At 34.8% G+C, this 22,832-nt stretch overlaps 1 protein-coding gene across 1 annotated transcript; it reads left to right on the forward strand.

The window, feature by feature from the left end:
* The first annotated feature begins 8,662 nt into the window (after positions 1–8,662).
* Positions 8,663–10,620, forward strand: LOC141720972 (thioredoxin-like 1-1, chloroplastic). The gene is made up of 4 exons (XM_074523689.1): positions 8,663–8,976; positions 9,303–9,479; positions 9,586–9,750; positions 10,033–10,620. Exons 1-4 carry the CDS (start codon positions 8,740–8,742, stop codon positions 10,312–10,314), a joined length of 861 nt encoding a protein of 286 aa, XP_074379790.1. The 5' UTR covers positions 8,663–8,739; the 3' UTR covers positions 10,315–10,620.
* The last annotated feature ends 12,212 nt before the right edge of the window (positions 10,621–22,832 follow it).

Here is a 22,832-nt window from a genome sequence, read left to right on the forward strand (position 1 = left end):
TATGAAAAAATATTGAAATCATTCATGAATAAAAGTCGACATCGATTAAAATAATGATATATTAATGCATATAGTATAAAACAATCCATGTACGACCTATATTTACACGAGCAACACTATAAAATATTCTAAAATATATATATCTCATACGGATACCTATATTATTAACTACATGGGGTTGTCATGAAAATAACAAACTTCTACCGATACTTTAATACGAGATCACTCAATTTGGATCGAGACATTACCGATTTTAAATACAACAAGTTTCAATTACCTTACACCTATAAATATCAAACCTACACAAATTGCAATTAGTATCGATATATCTTTAACTCAAAGATCACGTATACTCAAAATACTTATCGTAACCACAATCATCAAAGCCTCAAAAGAAAAAAAACCCGTAAACTATGCACAATATTTCATTACTCAACGGTTTAAACAATCATTGAGTATAAGTTATTTTGCATGATATTTTTCATAAATTTCAAATAAAGTTTATGAAAGACTGTATATTTTATTTTATAACAAACCCCGCACAAACTAAAATTCAAAAATCATACCCTCTGCATTACGAGATATTGCTAGAAAATGGTTATGCCTCGCACGGACTATTATGCTAGTTATATAAATTTTTTAAAAAAATTAATTTCAATTTAAATCTTAAATTTGCTCCTTCAGATTTTTTAAATGATATGATTTCACGATAAATATATTAATACATATATATGGTCATAATTTTTTTAATAAGAGAAATTTGAAAAAGACAAAGATACTTATTGAACGATATAGTTTTATTGATATTTCTATGTACTTTTACCAAAAAAAATGATTATATTTTAATTAAAAGTCAAGTTTTATTTTGGATCAATAATATATGAATTATACTTAGTCTGATATTAATTTCATTTATCCTAAATCAATAGTTTACATTATTGTGTTTTAACCTGAGACTAATTATTATTGGTTTGATTTTAATTTTTTAAATCTGGTTCAATATGATAATTTTTTTTAACGCAGACAGATAGTATATATGATTTTGTTTTAGCTAGTCAAATTATATTTTGATAAATTTACTTTTGATTATATAGAAATAGATATATATATAATATCTATATAATAATTAAATTATTTGGTATAGTAAATATTGTTATAGAAATTAACTAAAGCAAAATTAAATTGGTAGAATAAGTTGACTTCAATATCAATTAGAATAATATCAATATCAATATGAATTGAAAATTTAAATTTGTAGAAGACTTGATTTTAATATCAAATATTATAATACATAGTTTAATATGAATTAGAATTTAAATTGCTAGAGAAAATTGACTTCAATATCAATTAGAATTAGGTTGACTGACCGATCGACCAACCAAACTTTTAATGTTTCGTTTTTTATAAGATAGTAAAGATATTTGAATAATATAGGCATCAATATGAATTAGAATTTAAGTTTGTAGAATACTTGACTTTAATATCGAATATAATAATACAGAGTTAATGTTAATTAAATTTAAATTATAGAGAAATTTGACTTCAATATCAATTAGAATTAGAATGACCAACCGACCAACCAAATTTTAAATGTTTAATCTATTATAAGATAGTATAGATAAGAATTTAAATTTGTAGAATACTTGACTTTAATATCGAATATAATAATACAAAGTTTAATATAAAAAAAATTTAAATTGATAGAAAAAGTTGAATCCAATATCATTTAGAATTATAATAACCGAGCGACCCCCAAACTTTTAATGTTTTTTAATGTTTCGTAGGAGTGATTATCAATCCGCACAAATCGCACAAACCGTCTGCATTGGCACACACTGCACTGCAAAATGCGATTTTTAATTTGTTGTGATGCGGTTGCGATTTGAGTTTTTGACAAACTGTGCGGTGTGATGCAGTTTGCGATTTGACATTTTAACATTGCGGTTCAAACCGAACCGCACCGTAATTTCATATACTCCATCTGTCTCATATTATATCTCATTTTTTGAATTTTATGTAGTCAAATTGACTAGTTTTTGACTGATAATTAAGAAAATTTATGTATTATTTTAAAAAATTGAATTTTTTTTTAAAGAGAATTAGATATATTTTCTAATAATGTAAGTTTTTAAATTTATTTAATAATAAATTCAATGTAATTTATGGTCAAAATATGATAAAGTTGACTATACATTAGTCAAAACAGGACACATAATATAAGATGGAAGAAGTATATATATATATAAAAATTTATTCATGATATATATTTTTGTATATATATAATGTATATACATATATATTTATATATTTTAGATTCATTTCTTGTTTACTATAGTTTTGTATTATAAATACTGGTTACATATTACAAATTACCGACATATTTTTTTTAATAAAAAAACATATTAATTTTAGCTTTCTTATTAACTAAAATTTTATTATATTTATATGTAAATATTATTTTTTTGAATAAATAAATCGCACAACTCCGCATTACATTTTCGTGATGTGAGTTTATGTGATTTTTGAGATTACACGGTGCAGGTGTAATTTGAAAATTTGATCAAATCTTATGTACAGTTTGGTTTGCGGTTTGCCACACCACCTGTACTGCGATCACCCAACTATCTTACAAATAGAGCAAGACAGTAGTATAGTATTAATGTGTCGAGGGAAGAATACAATACTGAATAAAATTTTCAAATTTTAATTTTTACCTATCACTTCATTGGGTCCAATATCTGTTGCCTCGTGCGGTGTTGCAAGCCCATGATATTTATTCATTTTTCCGTGCCTAACCTCGTCCCAAATATGTATATAGTATTTATCAGATCCAAACCAAAAATTGACATTTACATTTTATTTTTAGAGATTTTCAGTGATGATTTTAATACTTTACTTTTCTCGAGATATTTTAGCCTGCAAGTGCATCATTTGAATAATAATAATTTTTGAGTTATAAAATACTCATGCTAGCATACGTCGGTCAAAATTCCAAGTAAAAAAAAGTTAAAAAAGAATGGTATTTTTAATGTGTGCCCAATAGCACGTATTAGTTACTAACTCTAATAAAAATGGTCTCTTTTTATGGGTGAAATTGATGTGAATGCAGGAGCATTAAAATTTATTATTCAACTACCAATAAGAAGAGTCAATTTCTATGAGAGTTAGTGACTATTGTGTGCACTTGGGCACGCCATAGAAAATCCCAAAAAAGAATTTAAAGAATTTATAGAATTAATTAAGAACAAGATATCGAAAGTTCACGGCATTCATAAAAAGTTATTTCGAATGAAAATTCTTACAAATATTGATTATTATTTGATGGCGCGAATTCGAAAAAGTCAGGTACTCTCTCAATAGCTCAGCATCGTTAGGTAAATAATTCAAGCTATATTTGGCGAAGTATATAGGAGGCTCAAAATCTATTGAGAGGCCGAGAACATGAAAATGTATAGTTTCGGGAAGTAGTGTAGATATAATTGGGGATCAACGGCTCCCGGAAAGTAATAACCCTAAGATAATTTCTGACCATGCTACTCTTTTACATCAGAAGGTCTCTAGTATTATGAAGACATGAATGAAAGAGTGGGATGTTGAAATATTGGAGGATTTGTTTTATGCTCGCGATTTTAACCTCATTAAAGCAATTCTTCTATCTGATTATCTAAAAGCTGGTATTTGGCTACGAGAACAGTGGAGTCTACTGAGTTCGAATTGCTTACAAATATCTCCGGGAAGGAAAAGCAAAGCGGAGGCCCACATGGAGAACCATGGCCGTAAACCAACCATATGCCCATGGATGTTAAATGCGGAATCTCATAAGTTTACTTTATTTTGATTGGTTCATATTTATTAATAACAGTAAATCCCAAAAATTAGTCAAATTTATGATATTCCACACTTAACATATGTACATGGACACACACCGGAAAAACCGTTTAAAAATAAACGTATTTTACATGGCCTTGTACATTGGGAGTTTACTCAAAAAACATGAATTTGCACCTCTCTCAGGTTTATTTAAGCCTAGTGATGGTATCGAGAGGTGGAGTAAGCCTCATTTAGACGTAATCAAGGTGAATGTAGATGAAACGATTGTCGAAGACGAAAGAGTATTTGTCTTTGGATTGGATGCCAGGGACCATAATGGTAAATTAGTACAGGCCAGAAAATGTAGTCGTGAAGGTAGTTATTATCTAGAGATTGCAGAAGCTAGCAACTCTAACAAGCTCTTAATATTTTGCTAAAAATGATATAAAAAACTGCCTACTAATGATTTAAGATATAAAAATAACTCCAACAATTCCTCTTTCTAGCCTCTTAAATCAAAATTTGAGGATTTTGGCATAAAAATGGTCTCCAACAATCTCCTAAATCATCCTAAAAATTTAGGATCTCTATATCCTTCAATAATAGTGAAGAGCTCCTACCCTTTGCTCATTCAATTTATATTAATAAATAATGTGTTCTTGGGATTTTCCTATGTGGTATTTTCATTCAATTGAAAGAATAAAAATATAAATAGAGAGTGAGTCGAAGAGGATTGTTGGAGAAAGAGTAAATTTTTCTCTCTTAAATAATTAAGAGTCTTTTAATTATAATATTTGTAGAGAAAAATTTAAGAGTCTCTTGAAGTTACTCGAAGGTTTACTTATCATCTCCAACAACATCTCTATTCATTACTCTTAAGTTAACATTATATTATTAAATGTATTTATAAATTGTAAAAACGGAATGGGATATTTGGTAGATAGTCGAGAGGAAGTGATGTATATTAATAAAAAAATAAGTAGGAATAGGAGAGAAAGTCTTAAATATGAAGAGGATGAGGGGACTCTAAATTTTTTAAAGAAGTTTGATGAGTTTGTTAGAGTTCGTTTTCATTTCATCCTCAGGCAAATTTTAGCTTTAGTAGTTCATTGAAAAATTTCTTGGAGATGTTCTATTATAAGGAGGAAAATTACATTTTTTATCATCTAAAGGTTCACTAGGCTGTTATGCATTTCTCTAGTCCAATTACTCTTTTATATTTGTTATCTTGTTAAGTCCATTGTATGAGGGGACAAGGTTGTTAATTGCTTTTGTCTTATTACACTCACTATAAAAGGACCTGAGCTGAAAATGATAATGCACGCTGAATGTTTATCTTCTTCTTCAAACATTGTTTATTCTTTAATGGTCTTATCTCTTGTGCTTCTACAATGGTGATTCGATTATTATTGCCATTTAGTCTATATGGTATCAGAGCCAGCCATTGTAAAGTTGCGTTAGGAGAATATATATATATATATATATATATATATATATATATATATATATATATATATATATATATCAGCCTCATATATTTTTAAAACCCTTCTGTTGTCGTTGTGTTTCGATTACTCGTCTCAAATGGCAGGAAACAGAATCCCTTTTCAAGATCTGGTAAACCCAATGTATTTACACCATTCTGATGGCCCGACTTCAGTGGTGATTGAAAAACTTCAAGCATTTTCTGACTACAGAGCTTGTAAAAGAGCCATGAAGATAAATCTGGCTTCTAAACGAAAGCTTGGTTTTGTGACCGGAGGAGTGCCAAAACCAACTGATGTTGTACATGCTGAGCTCTGGGAAACCTGTAACAACATAATAATCGCTTGGTTCACTCATAATGTTTCTCCATCTATTATGAAATCAATAATGTTTATGACTTCAGTTGCTGATATTTGGTCTAACCTAGAAAGACGCTTTCAATTGACCAATGGGTCTCGAAAGTATAAGCTAAATAAAGAAATTTATGAATTAAGGCAACATAATTTATTTTTAAATGAATATTATACAGCTATGAGAGCTTTATAGGAAGAGCTTGATGCTCTAAATACTTTGCCCATTGTCCCTAACCCATCTGCAGAGGTTAAAACACCGTTAGACACCATCGCTGCACCAAAAGATGAGTGTAGATTGTTCCAATTTTTGAATGGATTAAATGATATATACAACCTTCAGCGTAGCCACTTCTTATTGGTTACGCCTATCTCATATGTTGAAATTATATTTGCTGCGTTACAGCAAGAAGAGGCCCAACGTGACCTTTTACAGATGTACAAACTTGATACAGAGTCGGTAGCCATATTCAGTAAAGCCAATATTATTAAGCTTGAAAGGAATGTAGTGTGCACCGTGTGTAATGGCAGAGGACACAAAAATGATAAATGTTGGTATGTTGTTGGATACCCGAAATGACATTCAAGATATGGCCAAAAACCTATCAACCCAAATGTTAATCCTAGAGCTAAACCCCAAGCCTCCTACAGGTGGAATTCTGGTCCTCGAATAGGAAGCCCCAAAACTTCAGCAATAGCCCAAGTTAACACTGAGACTTTATTTTTGTTCACTCCTCAATAGATTGCTCAATTGGATCAGTTAATGCCTCAGCTAGCAATACAACAACGTGGTTCTGATACGGACGAAGAACTGGAACAACCATTATCTGGAATGATGTCCATTAAAACCTCAACAATTGAATCTCTGGAATCCTGGATAATTGATTCTGGAGCCACGAATCACATGACACCGGATTTTCATCACTTACTTCAACCTGCGCCCCTTGGAACTGTTACTGAGATTAATCTCCCAAATGGTGCAACATCTAAAATTTCTCACCAAGGCACTATTAGACTGAGTATTGAATTGATTTTGAAAAATGTGTTATGCGTTCCCTTGTTTACTCACAAGCTCTTGTCTGTATGCAAACTCATTTCTGATAATAACTGTCAAGTACAGTTGTATAGCACACATTGTGTTATAATTGACAACCATACTAAGGAGTTCAAACTGGTGGGCAAAGCTTCTCACGGACTTTACTACCTTATTGATCATTTTTCTGGAAATATGCCAGAGATATGGGTAACCCCTCCTCATTCTAATGCTGTTAGTTCTAATTATTCCCCTGATGAAGCTTCACATGTCGCTGATGCATCTGAACTGGACAAATGGCACCATAGATTGGGCCATGCTTCTGCTGCCAAGCTGAAACTTATTTCTTGTGTGCAACCATTTCTGCACTTACCTTATAAGGTATGTGTCACTTGTCCTATGTCAAAATTTATCAAGTTACCTTTTTCTTTGAGTGATTCTCATGCTGAAAAATCATTTGATCTTATACATATTGACATATGGGGCCCATATAAAGTTTGCACAAAATATAAACACTTTCTCACAATAGTTGATGACAAGACTAGACACACATGAATCTACCTACTACAATTTAAATATGATACTTTAACTGCCTTGAAAACATTTTACAATTATGCTCAAAATCAGTGTAAAGGTGCCATCAAGGTCATTCGCTCTGACAATGTCCTTGAGTTTGATGATGCTTCTTGTCGACAATTCTTTCAGAATAATGGTATTACTCACCAAATGTCGTGTGTAAAAAGACCCCAACAAAATGCTCGGGTGGAGCGTAAACACATGCACATTTTGGAGGTGGCTCTACAGTCCACAATCACTTTACCCGACCGGGAACACATAGGAGTGTTGCTTCTGATCAACTGTACCACCACTAAACAATCTGTTTCAATAGTGACTGCATTCCAACCCTTCTCCTTAACCCAACTCAAGGCCTCTTTAACTGCAATAGCTTCAAGTAGAGTTGGATTCATTACTTCCATAAAGCTGCTGTTTTTTTTCCGGAATTAGGTGGCCTTCATCATCTCGTGCAATGATGTCAATACCAGAAACTCCTTGATCCTTCAAAACTGTCATGTTTGTTGTTATCTGTACTCCATTTAGATGTGGTTTTACCCGGTGTAAGGCACCATCTCCTGTAACAGGAGGATGAAAAGGTGCCCCAAGTCTCCTTACTTGGGCAAATATCCACTGTGAAAGATACTCCCATACCTTTGCAACAATCTTGATTTACGTTCATATTTTACCACTTCATAGCATCTTTTACCACTTCATAGCAAATCGTTCCTTCCTGACTCTCTAGATTGACGAACATAATATGATAGTTCTAATAATATGTTATTTCCATTAGAATTTAGAAATTCCAATAATATGTTATTTCCATTTGGCCATTTGGATGGGTGGTGCAAGATTGCAAACGTTTGATTGAATGTTCTTATGAGTAAAATTTTGTAAAATGATCCGCAACCAATGTGACCCATTTTCTTGCTGGGTCATCTTATTTAAATATTGGTTGCCTAGAGAGCAATGTCCTCTTTAGTATCTCTCTCAATATATAATTCTAATTCTGATTTTATCTAATGGAACGATCTTTTGGGTTAAAAAAGTATGAGTCATGATTTATAAATGTAGCACTTATTCAAAAATTAGATAAAAACAAATATTTAGATTTTAATAAATATAAATAAGATGTAACAAACCAAAAGTTCAGTAATGGGTGGAAGTTGTTTAAGAGAAACAAAAAAAACTATAGAAGGAACATGTAAATACAAGTCGACTCATTATTTGTGGATAGAAAGGAAATGACAAGTCGACAGATAATTTGTGGATAAATATATACGCAACTGTTGCTTATACAGTTATGTAACTGTCCTACATTGTTTGTAACTATGCATGCGCTGTCATTCTAGACTCTTCTTTCTTCTTTTTTCCTTTCCAACTTGTTTCCATCTTTTTCATTCATTCATCATATATTTCTGTGATCGCAAACATTCATCATATATTTCAATCTATTAATAAAATTTTAGAGGTCATAACCAAGAAACCCTTTGTATTATTTTCGAGAACATGGCTGATATTTTGAGCAGAACTAATGTTTTCTCTAACAATTTTTACCATCAATATCATAGAGTACGTCCATGGGCCTCTGTTTCTGGTGATAATAAATCTGTTCATGTTTCTTTTAAATCTTTGGTTGGTAGATCATCATCAACTTCTTCTTCTTTTTCAAATTTTGATGGTGGTAAAGTTGTCACTGGTAGGCCAAATGCCCGGAAAAGTGCAGCTGGTGCTTGTAGTTCTCAGGTTTGTTTTTGTGTTATCTTGATTACAATTTGACAATCTTTATGTGTTTGTGTGTGTGTGTGTGTTTGCGTGTGAATGTGTTTAAATTTCAGGCCGGAATGTTTTCTGAGAGGTTTTTGAAATAGTATCATTTTGTGTTTTGTCTACGTTTTTGACACTTTACAGTTCATGTTCTTGTCTGGCACTCTTCATATCAAATTTTACTGATTGTCTGTTTTGTTAGATTATATATGTACTTCGACAACCTGGTATTTGACATACTGATTTCGCGGTAATGATATACTTTTTAATTTGATTACTTATCTTTTATTTTGTGATCTAAATAGATGAGCATCGGGCTTAAAAAAGTTCAAGGTTGGTGGGAGAAAGGGCTTAAAACAAACATGAAAGAGGTGCAGGGACCAAATGACCTTGTAGAATCTTTGTCGAATGCGGGAGATCAGTTGGTTGTTGTTGCTTTCTTCTCCCCTGGCTGTGGAGGCTGCAGAGCACTTCATCCCAAGGTTTCTTGCTATTCCACATATTTGCTTCTTCGTTTGGTTGTCTAATTTGTTATTTTGGAGAGAGTGACATGGTAAAAATGAGTAAAATTTGGGTGTTTGTTGGCAGATATGTCAATTGGCAGAGATGAATCCGGATGTACAATTTCTGCAAGTAAACTATGAAGAGCATAAATCCATGTGTTATTCGCTAGGTGTCCATGTTCTCCCTTTCTTTCGCTTCTATAGAGGGGCTCATGGTCGTCTTTGCAGCTTTAGCTGCACCAATGCCACGGTTAGTTGCCCCTCCTGGCATTATCGTTATGCCTCTTGCTAAACCATTGAACACTTTAGTAGGATGTTCTTAGTGATGGTTTGTTATGTATATTTATGGTTTATGTCTGAGTATCTTGATCTTAAGTTGAGTTTAATAGACTGTCACAACTCCTAAGGTAAAAAATTATAATCGCTTGTTTGATCCCTACATCTTATTTTATAACCCTTAACTTAAGTCAGCTTGTTATTCTTGCTAGTTTGATAGAAATTTGTGCTCATGTGAATCATTAAAACATCTCAGATCAAGAAATTCAAGGACGCTTTAGCAAAGCACAGCCCAGATAGATGCAGTCTAGGTCCAACGAAGGGTCTAGAGGAGAAAGAGTTGGTTGCACTTGCTGCGAACAAGGATCTGTCATTCACATACAAACCAAAAACCGAGCGACCCCTGGAAAAGATATTAACAGCACCGGTATCAGCATCTGCGATTAATTCCTACCCCCCTCTTCCTCTTCCCCGTCCTCTGAAATCAGAAATTAAGGAAACCGACAACAAGACATTGACCACATCTGGAAGATTATAAAGAGAAGTCCTACGTCATCCGCGTATATATTTGTACAGTTTATGTTTTGGTATGATCGTGTTGCATTAAATTGTGTGGTAAACTCAACTCAGAACCACATTAGACAATGTTCAAAGTGAGTTGCAGGCTTCGAGATCTTTTCATTTTTCATCTCCCCTGATCCAGGCCAGCAAACATGAGGGAAATGATTAGTGTATTAGAGTTAATCTCTCTTTCTTTTTTGTTTAGGGAGAATCATTTCTGCAGTAGTGTATTGGTCTGTTGCAAAAAGGATGAATATCTTAAGCTGCTTTTGCATTTCCTATATACTGTTATTGTTAAGTAACGCTAATTAAATGGGAATAGCACGACTCGAACTGAAACCTAAGAAAATTTCTCAATGAGACGGTGACAAATATTGTAGGTTTGAATTATGAAGTCGTAGCATATCTAGGTTCGTCGTAGATTTGAATTATGAACTCGTCGCACGCCTAGGTTCAAATCTATGTCTCCCTCAACAACGGAGAAACACAAGAGGGCTGCCCGATTAAGAAGAGATAATTTTAAATCTGGTGGAACAAAGTGATTTTACCAAAAATGCTTGTAGAAGTTGGTATTTGTATGTACCACAAGAAGTTGCATGGATCACAAAAAGAAAAAGAGTTATTTGGATAACATAAATAGGTGTCTGGACCAGGTGCCAACAGGTGAAAGAAAGATTGTATGGGTCAAGAAAGAGATGAATGTGATTTTGCTGTTAGTGGGGACGGACTCGCCCAATCTTAGTATAACGTGGCCTTCATTCCTTTACACAAAAACAAACAGAGATATGTGTCTTGTGATCTTTTGTGAACACAAATTTGATTGTTTGTACTGGCATAGATATCTCCTGTGAAACTTCTAAATTGTTATGCCAGAAATTTGGTATAAACCTTATTTTGGTCAAAGTCAGGTAATGTATTTAAAATTAAAATATGTACATCTAAGTAATTAATAAAGCCAGTTTCTTTAAATGTCAAAGTTAGAAGGCGCCCCCCTTAATCAGGGAAGGCGCGCCCTGGGCCCATCAGGTTGATTTGTCAACTACTTGTTTGGAAGATTTGGCTGATTCTTTTTGTCAGAAGAAAGCGTGCCCTGTTTTTGAAGAATAAGCTTATTTGGTCCTTTGAAGGTTATAGGGCGCTCCCTAACGAATTGTGTTTATGATTATAGATTTCCGAGCGGAACATAGAGTATCCTCCACCTCGAAATACCCAGAAAAATTTACGAACCCAATTCCATTTTACTGTTGTGTTGTGAAATGATTGTTTTACTATCATTGCATAAATACCATGCTTGCCATGATACGTAGTAATTGAATTTTTCGCATAATGTAGCGATGTTGTACGATAAGGATATATTGTAAAATATTTAATTTTCGCTTTAAGTGTGACGTATGATTATAAGACCGAGAGTCGGTCGGGATTTTAAGATGAAAACCCGGGAATCATTCCGGTGATATTATAGGACGATTACAAGTCCATAATAGTACGTTTTAAAGGGACTGAACGACCACTTACGAAACATTAAAATACCTCAAACTTTTGTTAAAACGATTTTCCAACAATCATATTCCCTCAACTATATTTTATGGTTCGAATAATAAATACTATATACCTAATCCTTTATTATGGGAGTAGTATACTCCAACGATTATTTATTTCAAACCTGATTAAACATTAAAGATGATTAGCTACGTAGACAGAAACTAGTTGAGGAATATTATATTAAATATTCTTTTAGAGAGTAAACTCATTCGAGGTTTAATTATTTATCGATTATCGTGTAATTATTTATTATTCATTAAAGGGTTTATTATTGATTTAAAAATTATAGATCCTGATTTAAAATATACTTTCTGACTTCGGAAAATCATTCGAATATTTCAGATCGTCGGAAAATATTATCTCGACTTATTTAATATTCTGAATATAGTTTGAAGGAGAAACTTTTCCCCCTTATTAAATTATCTATTGACAACGGTCAACTCACATCCTTAGTACTTCCTCCGAAAATCTCGGAAGTACGTATATAAATATATACATTTATATCTTAGTAAGATAAATTGTTTCTATCAACAAGCAAAACGCTTGGGGAACTTCGATGTGGTTCGAGTTCTCGAGATTGATGGAATTCTTTTTAAAAGGACAAGGGAGGGGTAGACTCTGGTACTATGTGTGCTAGATGGACTACCAAACGTACCGCAGGCGAAGGTACTCTGTGTACTCAGGAACTTGTGAAGTATGTGTATACCCAAAAATGGGACACGTAGCCCGAATGCGGCAAGGGTGATAACCGAGATACGAAGGTGTCGTCCTTCTACTAGTAGAAAAGGTTACTATTATCGTATTACGACTGAACATCATATACGGTGGCTCCAACGAGTGTCCAAATTCTTCCAATTGGAATTGTGATGCAATACCGTAACCCAAGCCTAGGTGCTGCTGGATTTACTATTAAGGTATTCGCAAGATAATAAAATCCCCTAAAGAATTATTTACATAAGAAGGTGTGTATCACCAAGGAAAACTATTTTTGAATAAAACATAATTATCATATATGATGTTTTACGTAAGTTATCACAGTCATTTTCATACTGTACATTATTATGTTGGGCATTATAGCTCATACTTGTTTTCTTAAATTGGCACAACACAACAGTGAATCAAGATGCCTGCCATGAGAACCACAACCAGAAAATGGGTAGGAAATGGCCAGCTGTTCCGTAGATTATTTGGTGATGTACCACAGGTAGTCCGAATAAGCTGGATTAGTTTTCAGTTGTTTTTAGTTCGGCTTATTTATATATATGACTTATGTAAGGTAATAAATAAGAAACGTATATTTGTCCGACGGACTAGCCTTACTTAAAGGTTACTCCTCGGTAAGACTTAATCACTTTTGGGTTGTAATAATTCTCACTTGATGGTTGAATTACTCTAGTTATGAATGGTTCGTTTTCAAGACAATAACCTGTAAGTGTGTGTGTGCGTATGATAAGTGTGGGGTCGTGAAGCGTGAGTATTTATATATTGTAGTGTGAGTTATGTGGTTGTAGTAGTTTAGATGGCGTGGCCTCCGAGATTCCTGACCCCGGATTTCGGGGCGCCACAAAAATGGTATCAGAGCCTTAGGTTATCAAATCTTGGAAATGATAGGATATAAATTATGTAGACATGGGAATAATAAAATAATCAATTAGAACTCAAGTCGAGTTCGTCGTCGGGCTACATGGGTAGTCTTGACAGTTTTACCCTCAAGAGAATTCCGACTCTAAGTTAGTAACACCTTGCATATTGTGCCAGGTACCAGTGGAGCCTATGAGGGAAGTTGACCCTGTTGAGGATGTTATGGTTCCTGAGCGTGACCCTACTCCCGAGCTAGAGAACCCACCCATTGATGATTCAGATGAGAAGAATGACCTTCTGGTCCCCATAGCTAATGGCGTTGAGATGACCCAGGGAGATGGCGTAGGCTGGAGGGATGTAGAGATTTACTCTCACCCGACTATTCGCTCTCCTACCCCACCCCAGGGATTCAGAGCCCTATACCCTATTCTGATGATGATGACGAGGATGGGATATATGCACAGGTCTACGAGGCTTACGACATATCCTTTAGCGACCCAGACTCACCTCTACCACCCCCGGCGACCATACATGTAGTTGTACATGACTGGATGGTGGCTCAGCTTAACACTGAGATTACTGCGGCATCTGCTCGCATTGCGGAGTTACGCCAGGCCTTGACAGCTGAGAGAGCCATCGGACTAGGATACCCAGGGGATTTCAGAGCTGCTTCCTCAGCCATAGCCCACAGAGAGATCGATGGGATCGAGCTCTGTACCAGGGTTCAGATGAGAATGACAGCAATTGGAGGATACATCCCGGTAGTTGATGCAGAGTTGATGTTGGCAGGAGCGATGAGGAGGGTGTGTGACCTCACGCGCAGTGATAGTGACTGAGGGACTAGTGACTAGATATGGACCTTGAAGAAGGCTGGGTGACTTGTCACCAATTTTGATAGGATAGCTAGTAGTAGATAGCGTTCCTAGCCCTTCAGGGTACACAGCTTATGTATTTGCATTTCAGTATTCTGGACAAGTAGTAATGTATTGTAATCATGCATGTATTAACTTAGCTAGTTGTTTTGTCCCCCAAGATATACGTGGGAGACCTTACGAAATATATATCTAAGCAGTTATTAAGAAATGGATGTCCATATTATTGCACTTTAAAAAAAAGGGAAAACATGCTAAATAATGAGCGACATGCTTACATATGAATAAATTAATCCAACTGTTATAATTACAACTATGTTGACAAATTTTCATTATCAGAACAATGCCACTCCGTAGAAGAGGAACCAGGGCACAACCCACAGAATCTGTAAACCAACAACAGAATGAACCTGACCATGTAGTGAATGAAGACAGTAAAGAGGACCTAGACTATAATGAATATGATTAAGAAGATTATGTAGAAGAAGAGGCTGAGGATCCCATCAGGGAGGGAACCCCATGAATGAATTTATGGAACTGTTAAGAGCAAATCTGAACCAACAGCCTATTCCACCACAACCATATGCTGCCCAACAGACTGCAACCACTGCCTTTAGGGCCTTCACATCTCTCAAACCCCCAGAGTTTCTTGGAACTGCTGACCCCATTGAAGCACGGGCCTGGCTCAAAGAGATAGAAAAGTCATTCGAGATACTAGGTGTTGAGGAACGATACAAGACCATTTTCGCTTCTTACATGCTGAAAGGAGAAGCTAACTACTGGTGGGAGTCCAAACGAAACCTAGAGACTGATGCTGTGATCCCATAGGATAGATTTACCCGACTGTTCTTAGACAAGTATTTTCCTAGGTTTATGGAGACCCAAATGGAGATTAAGTTTCTGGAGTTGAAACAAGATAAGATGACTGTAGCAGAATATGAGGCCAAATTTACTGAGTTGTCGAGATTTGTGCCTGAGTTTGTGAATATCGAAGAGAAGAAAGCGCGAAGGTTTCAGCTTGGTCTGAAATAGTGGATCCAAAACCGAGTGGCGGTGTTAGAGCTGACAGACTATGCCACCTTAGTGCAGAAAGCCTCGATTATTGAAGCTGGCAGTGAGCAGAGTGTGAAGGAAAAGGAAAATAGGAAGAAGAAGATAGGAAGCCAAGGGATAGGAACCGGGAACATGAGCCTTCCAAGCAGGTTCGTCCGGGGAGCGGCGTCCCAACCTGCACGAGGCCCCAGATTCAGAAAGGCCCCGAGTGAGAGTGTTTGTTGGATTTTAATCGCAGCGGGGGCATGGCAAAACACTTTTACACATATAAAATCCGAATAAAAGCATATAAATCGTGAATAAAAATTCGAGGGATCGAATCTAACCTTTTAAAATAATTCGGAGACAACGATCAGAGATCCTTAAAAGTTGCTCCTCAAGTGTGAAGCACTCCACCGGTATCCACCAAGAAAATGATGTTAAAGAGGAGGAAGGAGGTGGAGAGAATTGGGTTTTCCAAACTTTTTGGGTTTTCGGGTTTGATGTGGGTTAGAATAAAATAGGGTCTATAATAGTGTATTTATAGGCAAAATTTTCAGCTGAAATTTTCCCATAAATAATATTATTATTATCCCATTTATTATTCTCATTAATAATTAAAACACCTTTTAATCATTAATCCTTTTTCTAAATACTTTAGAAATAATTCTCTCTCTTGATTTAATTTCCAAAAATTAAATCCTTTAATTAATAATATTAAGAACTTTTCTTAATTAATTTACAATCAATTAAATCTCATTTAATCAATTATTAAATTTGCCAATTAATTATTTATTTCATAAATAAATAATTATTTAGCCATTATTAATTAATTCCTCCACCATTAAATCATTCTCTTTTTATGGTGTGACCCTGTAGGTTCAATATTAAGCCGGTAGTAGAAATAAATAATAATAAAACTATTTTATCATTATTTATATAAATTCTCTAATTTATTAAATATGATTATTTAATTAATCACATTTATTCTACATCGTGAGGGATACTTCTCAGCATATCGCGACTATCCGGATAATATGAATTCACTGCTTAGAATACCAAGAACCTATTCAGTGAATAGTTACCGTACAATAAACTCCTTCTACCCTATAATGTCCCGATTAAATACAAGGCATGGATCTCGTGTCAAGCCTATCTAATTCAATCACTTGCTTACCATTTACTATCCTTAGTTCTATGCAAATTAGAAACTCCTTTCTAATTTCATTTACTCTGGCCAGAGATTCCTGAACTAGCATAACTGGATCAGCCTTGAACATTCGCTTCCTTCACTGGAAGGGGTAGATCCTTTATTGATCATACACTATCTTCGTGTACAAATTCCTATACCCAGAAGAGCCCTAATAATTGTCCCTGGAGACTAAGAACTAAACCAAAGCATAGTTCAGTGTACACAAGATGACTATGATGATCTCAAGTCTAAGGATACTTGTACAACTATCACTATGTGAACAACTGCTGACACGTGAGTGAACTCCATTAGTTGTTCAGCTGTGCGAGTCATGTTCAGTGAACTTATTCCATAATAAGCACCTAAATACTAGCTATAGTGTCACCACACAAATGTCTATGAGAACAGACATCCTTCATAATGAAGCAAGCATAGTATGTACCGATCTTTGCGAATTATTAATTACCAGTTAGTAATCCTATTTCCAAGAACTATTTAAGTTTAGAGTTATCATCTTTTTAGGTCTCACTATTATGATCTCATCATAATCCATAAAAAGCTTTACTCTAAACTATGGTATATCTTATTTAAACACTTAAATAGATAAAGCCCGTAATAAAAACAAAACAAGTCTTTATTAATATCAATGAAACCAAAACAGATTACATAAAAGTTATTCCTAAATCCTAATACATGATTGGACTTAGGACATATACCTTTTAATCTCCCACTTGTACTAAAGCCAATCACTCTGGTATCTAATACCCATCTTGTCTTTATGACGATCAAAGTGACTTTCATAAAGTAGCTTTGTGAGTGGGTCTGCTATGTTGTTATGTGTGTCAACTCTATTTCAGTACAATACAAGAAATGTTACCGCGCTCCCACTAACCCTTTTGTAGACGCATGGTTCATCTTCGTTTTTGATAAAATCAAACTCTTTGATTTTCTCATCAAAATGAATGTTCCATCTTCGAGAAGCCTGCTTTAAACCACATATGGTTCATAGCAGCTTATACACTAGGTTTTCATTTCTCTTGGAAAGAAAACCATCTGGCTAATTTCCAGATCTCATAGTCGTAGTAAGCAGCATTCGCAAGCAAAATCCGAACTGATTTTAACAGGGCTACAGGTAAAAGGTTTCATCAAAGTCAATCCATTGCCTTTGTTTGAATCCTTTTCCCAAAAGCCTGGCCTTAAAGGTCTCCACCTGGCCATCTGCTATAATCTATCTTTTGTATATCGTATACATAGATTCCATTCTGGATTTCATGGCACTATGCCATTTCTCTAAGTCAACACTACTCATAGCCTCATTATAGGTCACAAGGTCGTCATCATCAATGATCGACAACTCATTGTCATTCTCAATGACAAGGCCATATTACCTCTCAGGTTGGCGAGACACTCTCCCTGATCTATGAATGGGCTGTTCTACAAAAGGTTGTTCAGTCAGAATAGGTGTTTCCACTTGATCCGTAGTAGTTTATGCTTATTGAACTTCATCAAGGTCAATTTTGCTCCCACTGTATCCTTCAAGGATAAACTCCTTTTCCAAGAAGGTAGCATGTCTGGAGACAAACACCCGATGATCGGTGTAAAAGTAATACCCTAAAGTCTCTTTAGGATATCCCACAAAACTACATCTTACGGATCGATATTCCAGCTTATCTGGGTCAACTTACTTGACATAAGCTGGACATCCCCAAATCTTAACGTGTTTAAGACTCAGTTTCCTTTCTTTCCATATCTCATACGGAGTTTGAGGAACAGATTTGGAAAGCACCTTATTCAGTAAATATGCTGAGGTTTCCAATGCATAACCCCATAGGAATACTGGAAGATTTGCATAGCTCATCATGGACCGAACTATGTCTAACAAAGTTCGATTTCTCCTTTCAGATACCAATCTGGAGGAGTCCAATGGGAGACTATACCATTTACTTTGAGATAATCTAGAAACACTCCATTAAAGTATTCACCACCTCGATCTGATCGGAGAGTTATAATACTATGTTTGGTTGTTTCTCCACTTCATACTTATACTCTTTGAACTTTTCAAAGGCCTCAGGCTTGTGTTTCATCAAACACATATCCGAATCCAGATCTATCATCTATGAAAGTAATGAAGTATGAAAATCCACCCATGGCTTGCTTAGACATTGGTCCACATACATCTGTGTGTACCATTCCTAGCAAATTTGCAGCCCTCTCTCCATGTCTACTAAATGGAGACTGCAATGCCACTATAAAGTGAGATTTTCATCATCCCTTTTCTTTTATTAGTTTGTTCAATATGAAATAAATTATGTCACATACATACAGACCATTATTTAAAGTACCACGTCCATAAAGAATATTATCTCTAAGAATAGAACATTCATTATTCTCAATAATAAATGAAAATCCATCCAAGTCTAACATGGGAATAATATTCCTCACAATCGAGGGAACAAAATAACAATTATTTAAAACAATAGTCTTTCCCGTAGGCATATGTAAATGAAATGATTCTACATCTTCAGCAGCAACTCTTGCTCCATTTCCCATCAGTAGAATCACCTCCTCTTCTTCAAGAGTCCTACTTCTCCTTGGTCCCTGCAACAATTGCAGATATGAGAACCACAGGCGGTATCTAATACCCAAGTAGAAATTTGATTTAATGATATATTCACTTTTATCATGAACATACCTGAATCAGAAGCGGTAGTCTCACTACCCTTCTTCTTCAATTCTGCAAGGTAAACCTTGCAGTTCCTCTTCCAGTGCCCCACCTTGTTACAATGAAAGCAAACAACTTTGCTCTTGGGGTCTTCAGGTTTTGGTGGAACCGGCGTTTTCTCACCTACTTTCTTCTTCTTGGACGGGTTCCTCTTCCTTTTCTTAGGATTGGAACCTTCACCAATTAGAAGAACAGAACTCTTCTTAGGGGGAAAATTCGATTCTGCAGTCTTCAACATGTTGTGGAGTTCAGGCAGGCTGACATCCAACTTATTCATGTGAAAGTTCACAACAAACTGCGAGAACGAACTCGGAAGCGATTGCAAGACCAAGTCTTGGCTCAGCTCCCCATCCATGGCAAAACCAAGTTGTCCAAGACGTTCAATCAAATTGATCATCTTAAGTACATGGTCATTCACAGATGATCCCTCAGACATCCTACACCCGAACAGCTCCTTCGATATCTCATATCGAGCTGTCCTCCCCGCCACATCATACAACTCTTGTAGATGTATGAGGATAGTGTGAGCATCCATATGCTCATGTTGCTTCTGTAGCTCAATGTTCATGGAAGCTAGCATGATGCATTGAGCAACATTTGCATCATCTATCCACTTACGATACACAACATGTTCATCATTATGCGCATCGCTAGCAGGTTCGGTAGGCTTAGGTGAGTCAATCACGTATTCCAGCTTCTAAATCCTGAGAACAATTCTCAAGTTTCGAAGCCAGTCAGCATAATTAGGACCAGTCAATTTGTGAGCATCCAGTATGCTCCTGAGTGATAGTGCAGAAGACATAACATACAAAGTAAATCTGTAAATGATAAACACATAACAACACTTAGCAAATATTCGATTTCATTTCAAAACACTATATGAATCGGGTCTTTATTCATAAGTGGCTCCCACTAGTTTATCTAATTTATTCAACCCCCTACGTGAAAAAATTAAGCATTCATAATGCTAGTGGAAATAGGGATCCTACATTCCATTACACGACCCCGGCTGTAGCACGAACCGCCATGTAATGTTCTATAGATAGACAACTCTTGTCAATTACATCTTATATTATTCCCTAATTAAACTTTAGCCTCTTGAATAATTGAGTCTCGGCTGTAGCACGACAAACTCAATATTCTAAGTCAAGTCTAACCCAACATTCCGTACAGTTGAATCAGTCCCCAAAGGCCCACGGCTGTAGCACGTACCGACCTTTAGATTCTTATTCAATGTACACATCTCTATGTAATAGACAAGTATTTCTTTTTTCGAAATCAAAGCCCTCGGCTGTAGCACGAACCGACAATGATTCAAAAATAAGAACTACTTTTCTATCATGTTGGAAGGCTATGACCGACACAAGCCGGTTGTGTCATTGGCCAATTACTACTTAATATTATTTAATTTTAGAGGGATTATATTATGTTACAATCATAATCATATTATAAAGAGATTCTTCCTTTTAAATTAAATATTTCAAATCAATAATCAATAATCAGATGATTCCCAGATCGGGTGGAGCATTGTCAAGAGGCGTCACTTAATAACCCTTTCTTACAGATAGAAATCTGTTGTTGACAGAATCATCCTTTCTCTCATATCGAAAATTCATATTCAATTACGTGTTTCACAAACACAAGAATCTCATGATTGTATTCATAATATTGTTATTAAGGTTATGAAACAATTTCACTATACTAGGTTGTCTAACAAACGCCTTATATTTATTTAAGTTCACCTAAATCTATCATTGCATGATAAACTAAGCATATATCACATATATAAACATGAATAAACATCAAGGTAGGCATGTTATATCATCTAGCACATTAGTCTAAGCATTATACATCTCTATGTATCACATGAAGCATTTAAAAGCAATTAAAACAGTCAAAAACATCTTTAAAACACTTCATGGAAATATAAACAGTTCAAAACTTTTATATAAACTAAAATTGATCACTACATTAGATCCGTCTCGGAAAAACGAATCCAACGGTATATTGCACGCCCAAAACGGAGTTACGAAACTCCCAGAAAATCAATTTTAAAATCAACAGACGGGCTGTAACGCATTACAGGAACGCGTTACAAGCCCTGTAACGCATTCCGGTGATGCGTTACACCCCTTTTAAGCCATTAAAGGGTGTAACGCATTCCGTGAATGCGCCACAGATGTGTAACGCATTCCCCGAATGCGTTACACCCCTATTTTTTTTTTCTTGTTTTTCAGCAGCCGCCGCCGCCCTTTCTCGAATTCCGTGCAAGTCAGACCTGACAGCCTGTTCTTTCTTTCTCCGTGCCAACAGCAGAGTAACAGACAAGCAGCAGTACAAACAAATATACTTACAATTCATATATATATATGATTATTTAATTACGAATTTAATTGTAAGAACTTCAAAAATTCATAATAAAAAATCTATACATCCTAAAATTATAAAAAAAATACCCAGACGATCTACAACACTTGTAGAACCCAGATCAACATTCAAAATTATTCTGAGAAACGATTTCTCATCAGACAAAATTAATCCATGATATAACTTGTAAAAATCATAATTAATTCATACAAGCACATAAAATTCTGAAATTTTTACCACAGATCTATATGCATACAACCTATGCTTTGATACCATTGTTGGATTTTAATCGCAGCGGAGGCATGACAAAACACTTTTACACATATAAAATCCGAATAAAAGCATATAAATCGTGAATAAAAATTCGAGGGATCGAATCTAACCTTTTAAAATAATTCGGAGATAATGATCAGAGATCCTTAGCAGTTGCTCCTCAAGTGTGAAGCACTCCACCGGTATCCACCAAGAAAACGATGTTAAGGAGGAGGAAGGAGGTGGAGAGAATTGGGTTTTCCAAACTTTTTGGGTTTTCGGGTTTGATGTGGGTTAGAATAAAATAGGGTCTATAATAGTGTATTTATAGGCAAAATTTTCAGCTGAAATTTTCCCATAAATAATATTATTATTATCCCATTTATTATTCTCATTAATAATTAAAACACCTTTTAATCATTAATCCTTTTTCTAAATACTTTAGAAATAATTCTCTCTCTTGATTTAATTTCCAAAAATTAAATCCTTTAATTAATAATATTAAGAACTTTTCTTAATTAATTTATAATCAATTAAATCTCATTTAATCAATTATTAAATTTGCCAATTAATTAATTATTTCATAAATAAATAATTATTTAGCCATTATTAATTAATTCCTCCACCATTAAATCATTCTCTTTTTATGGTGTGACCCTGTAGGTTCAATATTAAGCCGGTAGTAGAAATAAATAATAATAAAACTATTTTAACATTATTTATATAAATTCTCTAATTTATTAAATATGATTATTTAATTAATCACATTTATTCTACATCGTGAGGGATACTTCTCAGCATATCGCGACTATCCGGATAATATGAATTCACTGCTTAGAATACCAAGAACCTATTAAGTGAATAGTTACCGTACAATAAACTCCTTCTACCCTACAATGTCCCGATTAAATACAAGGCATGGATCTCGTGTCAAG

The sequence above is a fragment of the Apium graveolens genome, chromosome 4 (genome assembly GCF_009905375.1).
Source record: "Apium graveolens cultivar Ventura chromosome 4, ASM990537v1, whole genome shotgun sequence".
NCBI classification, from domain to species: Eukaryota; Viridiplantae; Streptophyta; class Magnoliopsida; order Apiales; family Apiaceae; genus Apium; species Apium graveolens.

Excerpts from the sequence above, each read along its gene's own strand:
- LOC141720972 (XM_074523689.1), top strand. The coding sequence starts at position 8,740 with ATGGCTGATATTTTGAGCAGAACTAATGTTTTCTCTAACAATTTTTAC. Across the intron at positions 8,977-9,302 it reads CTGGTGCTTGTAGTTCTCAG|ATGAGCATCGGGCTTAAAAA; the intron begins GTTTGTTTTTGT and ends TGATCTAAATAG. Across the intron at positions 9,751-10,032 it reads TTAGCTGCACCAATGCCACG|ATCAAGAAATTCAAGGACGC; the intron begins GTTAGTTGCCCC and ends AAAACATCTCAG.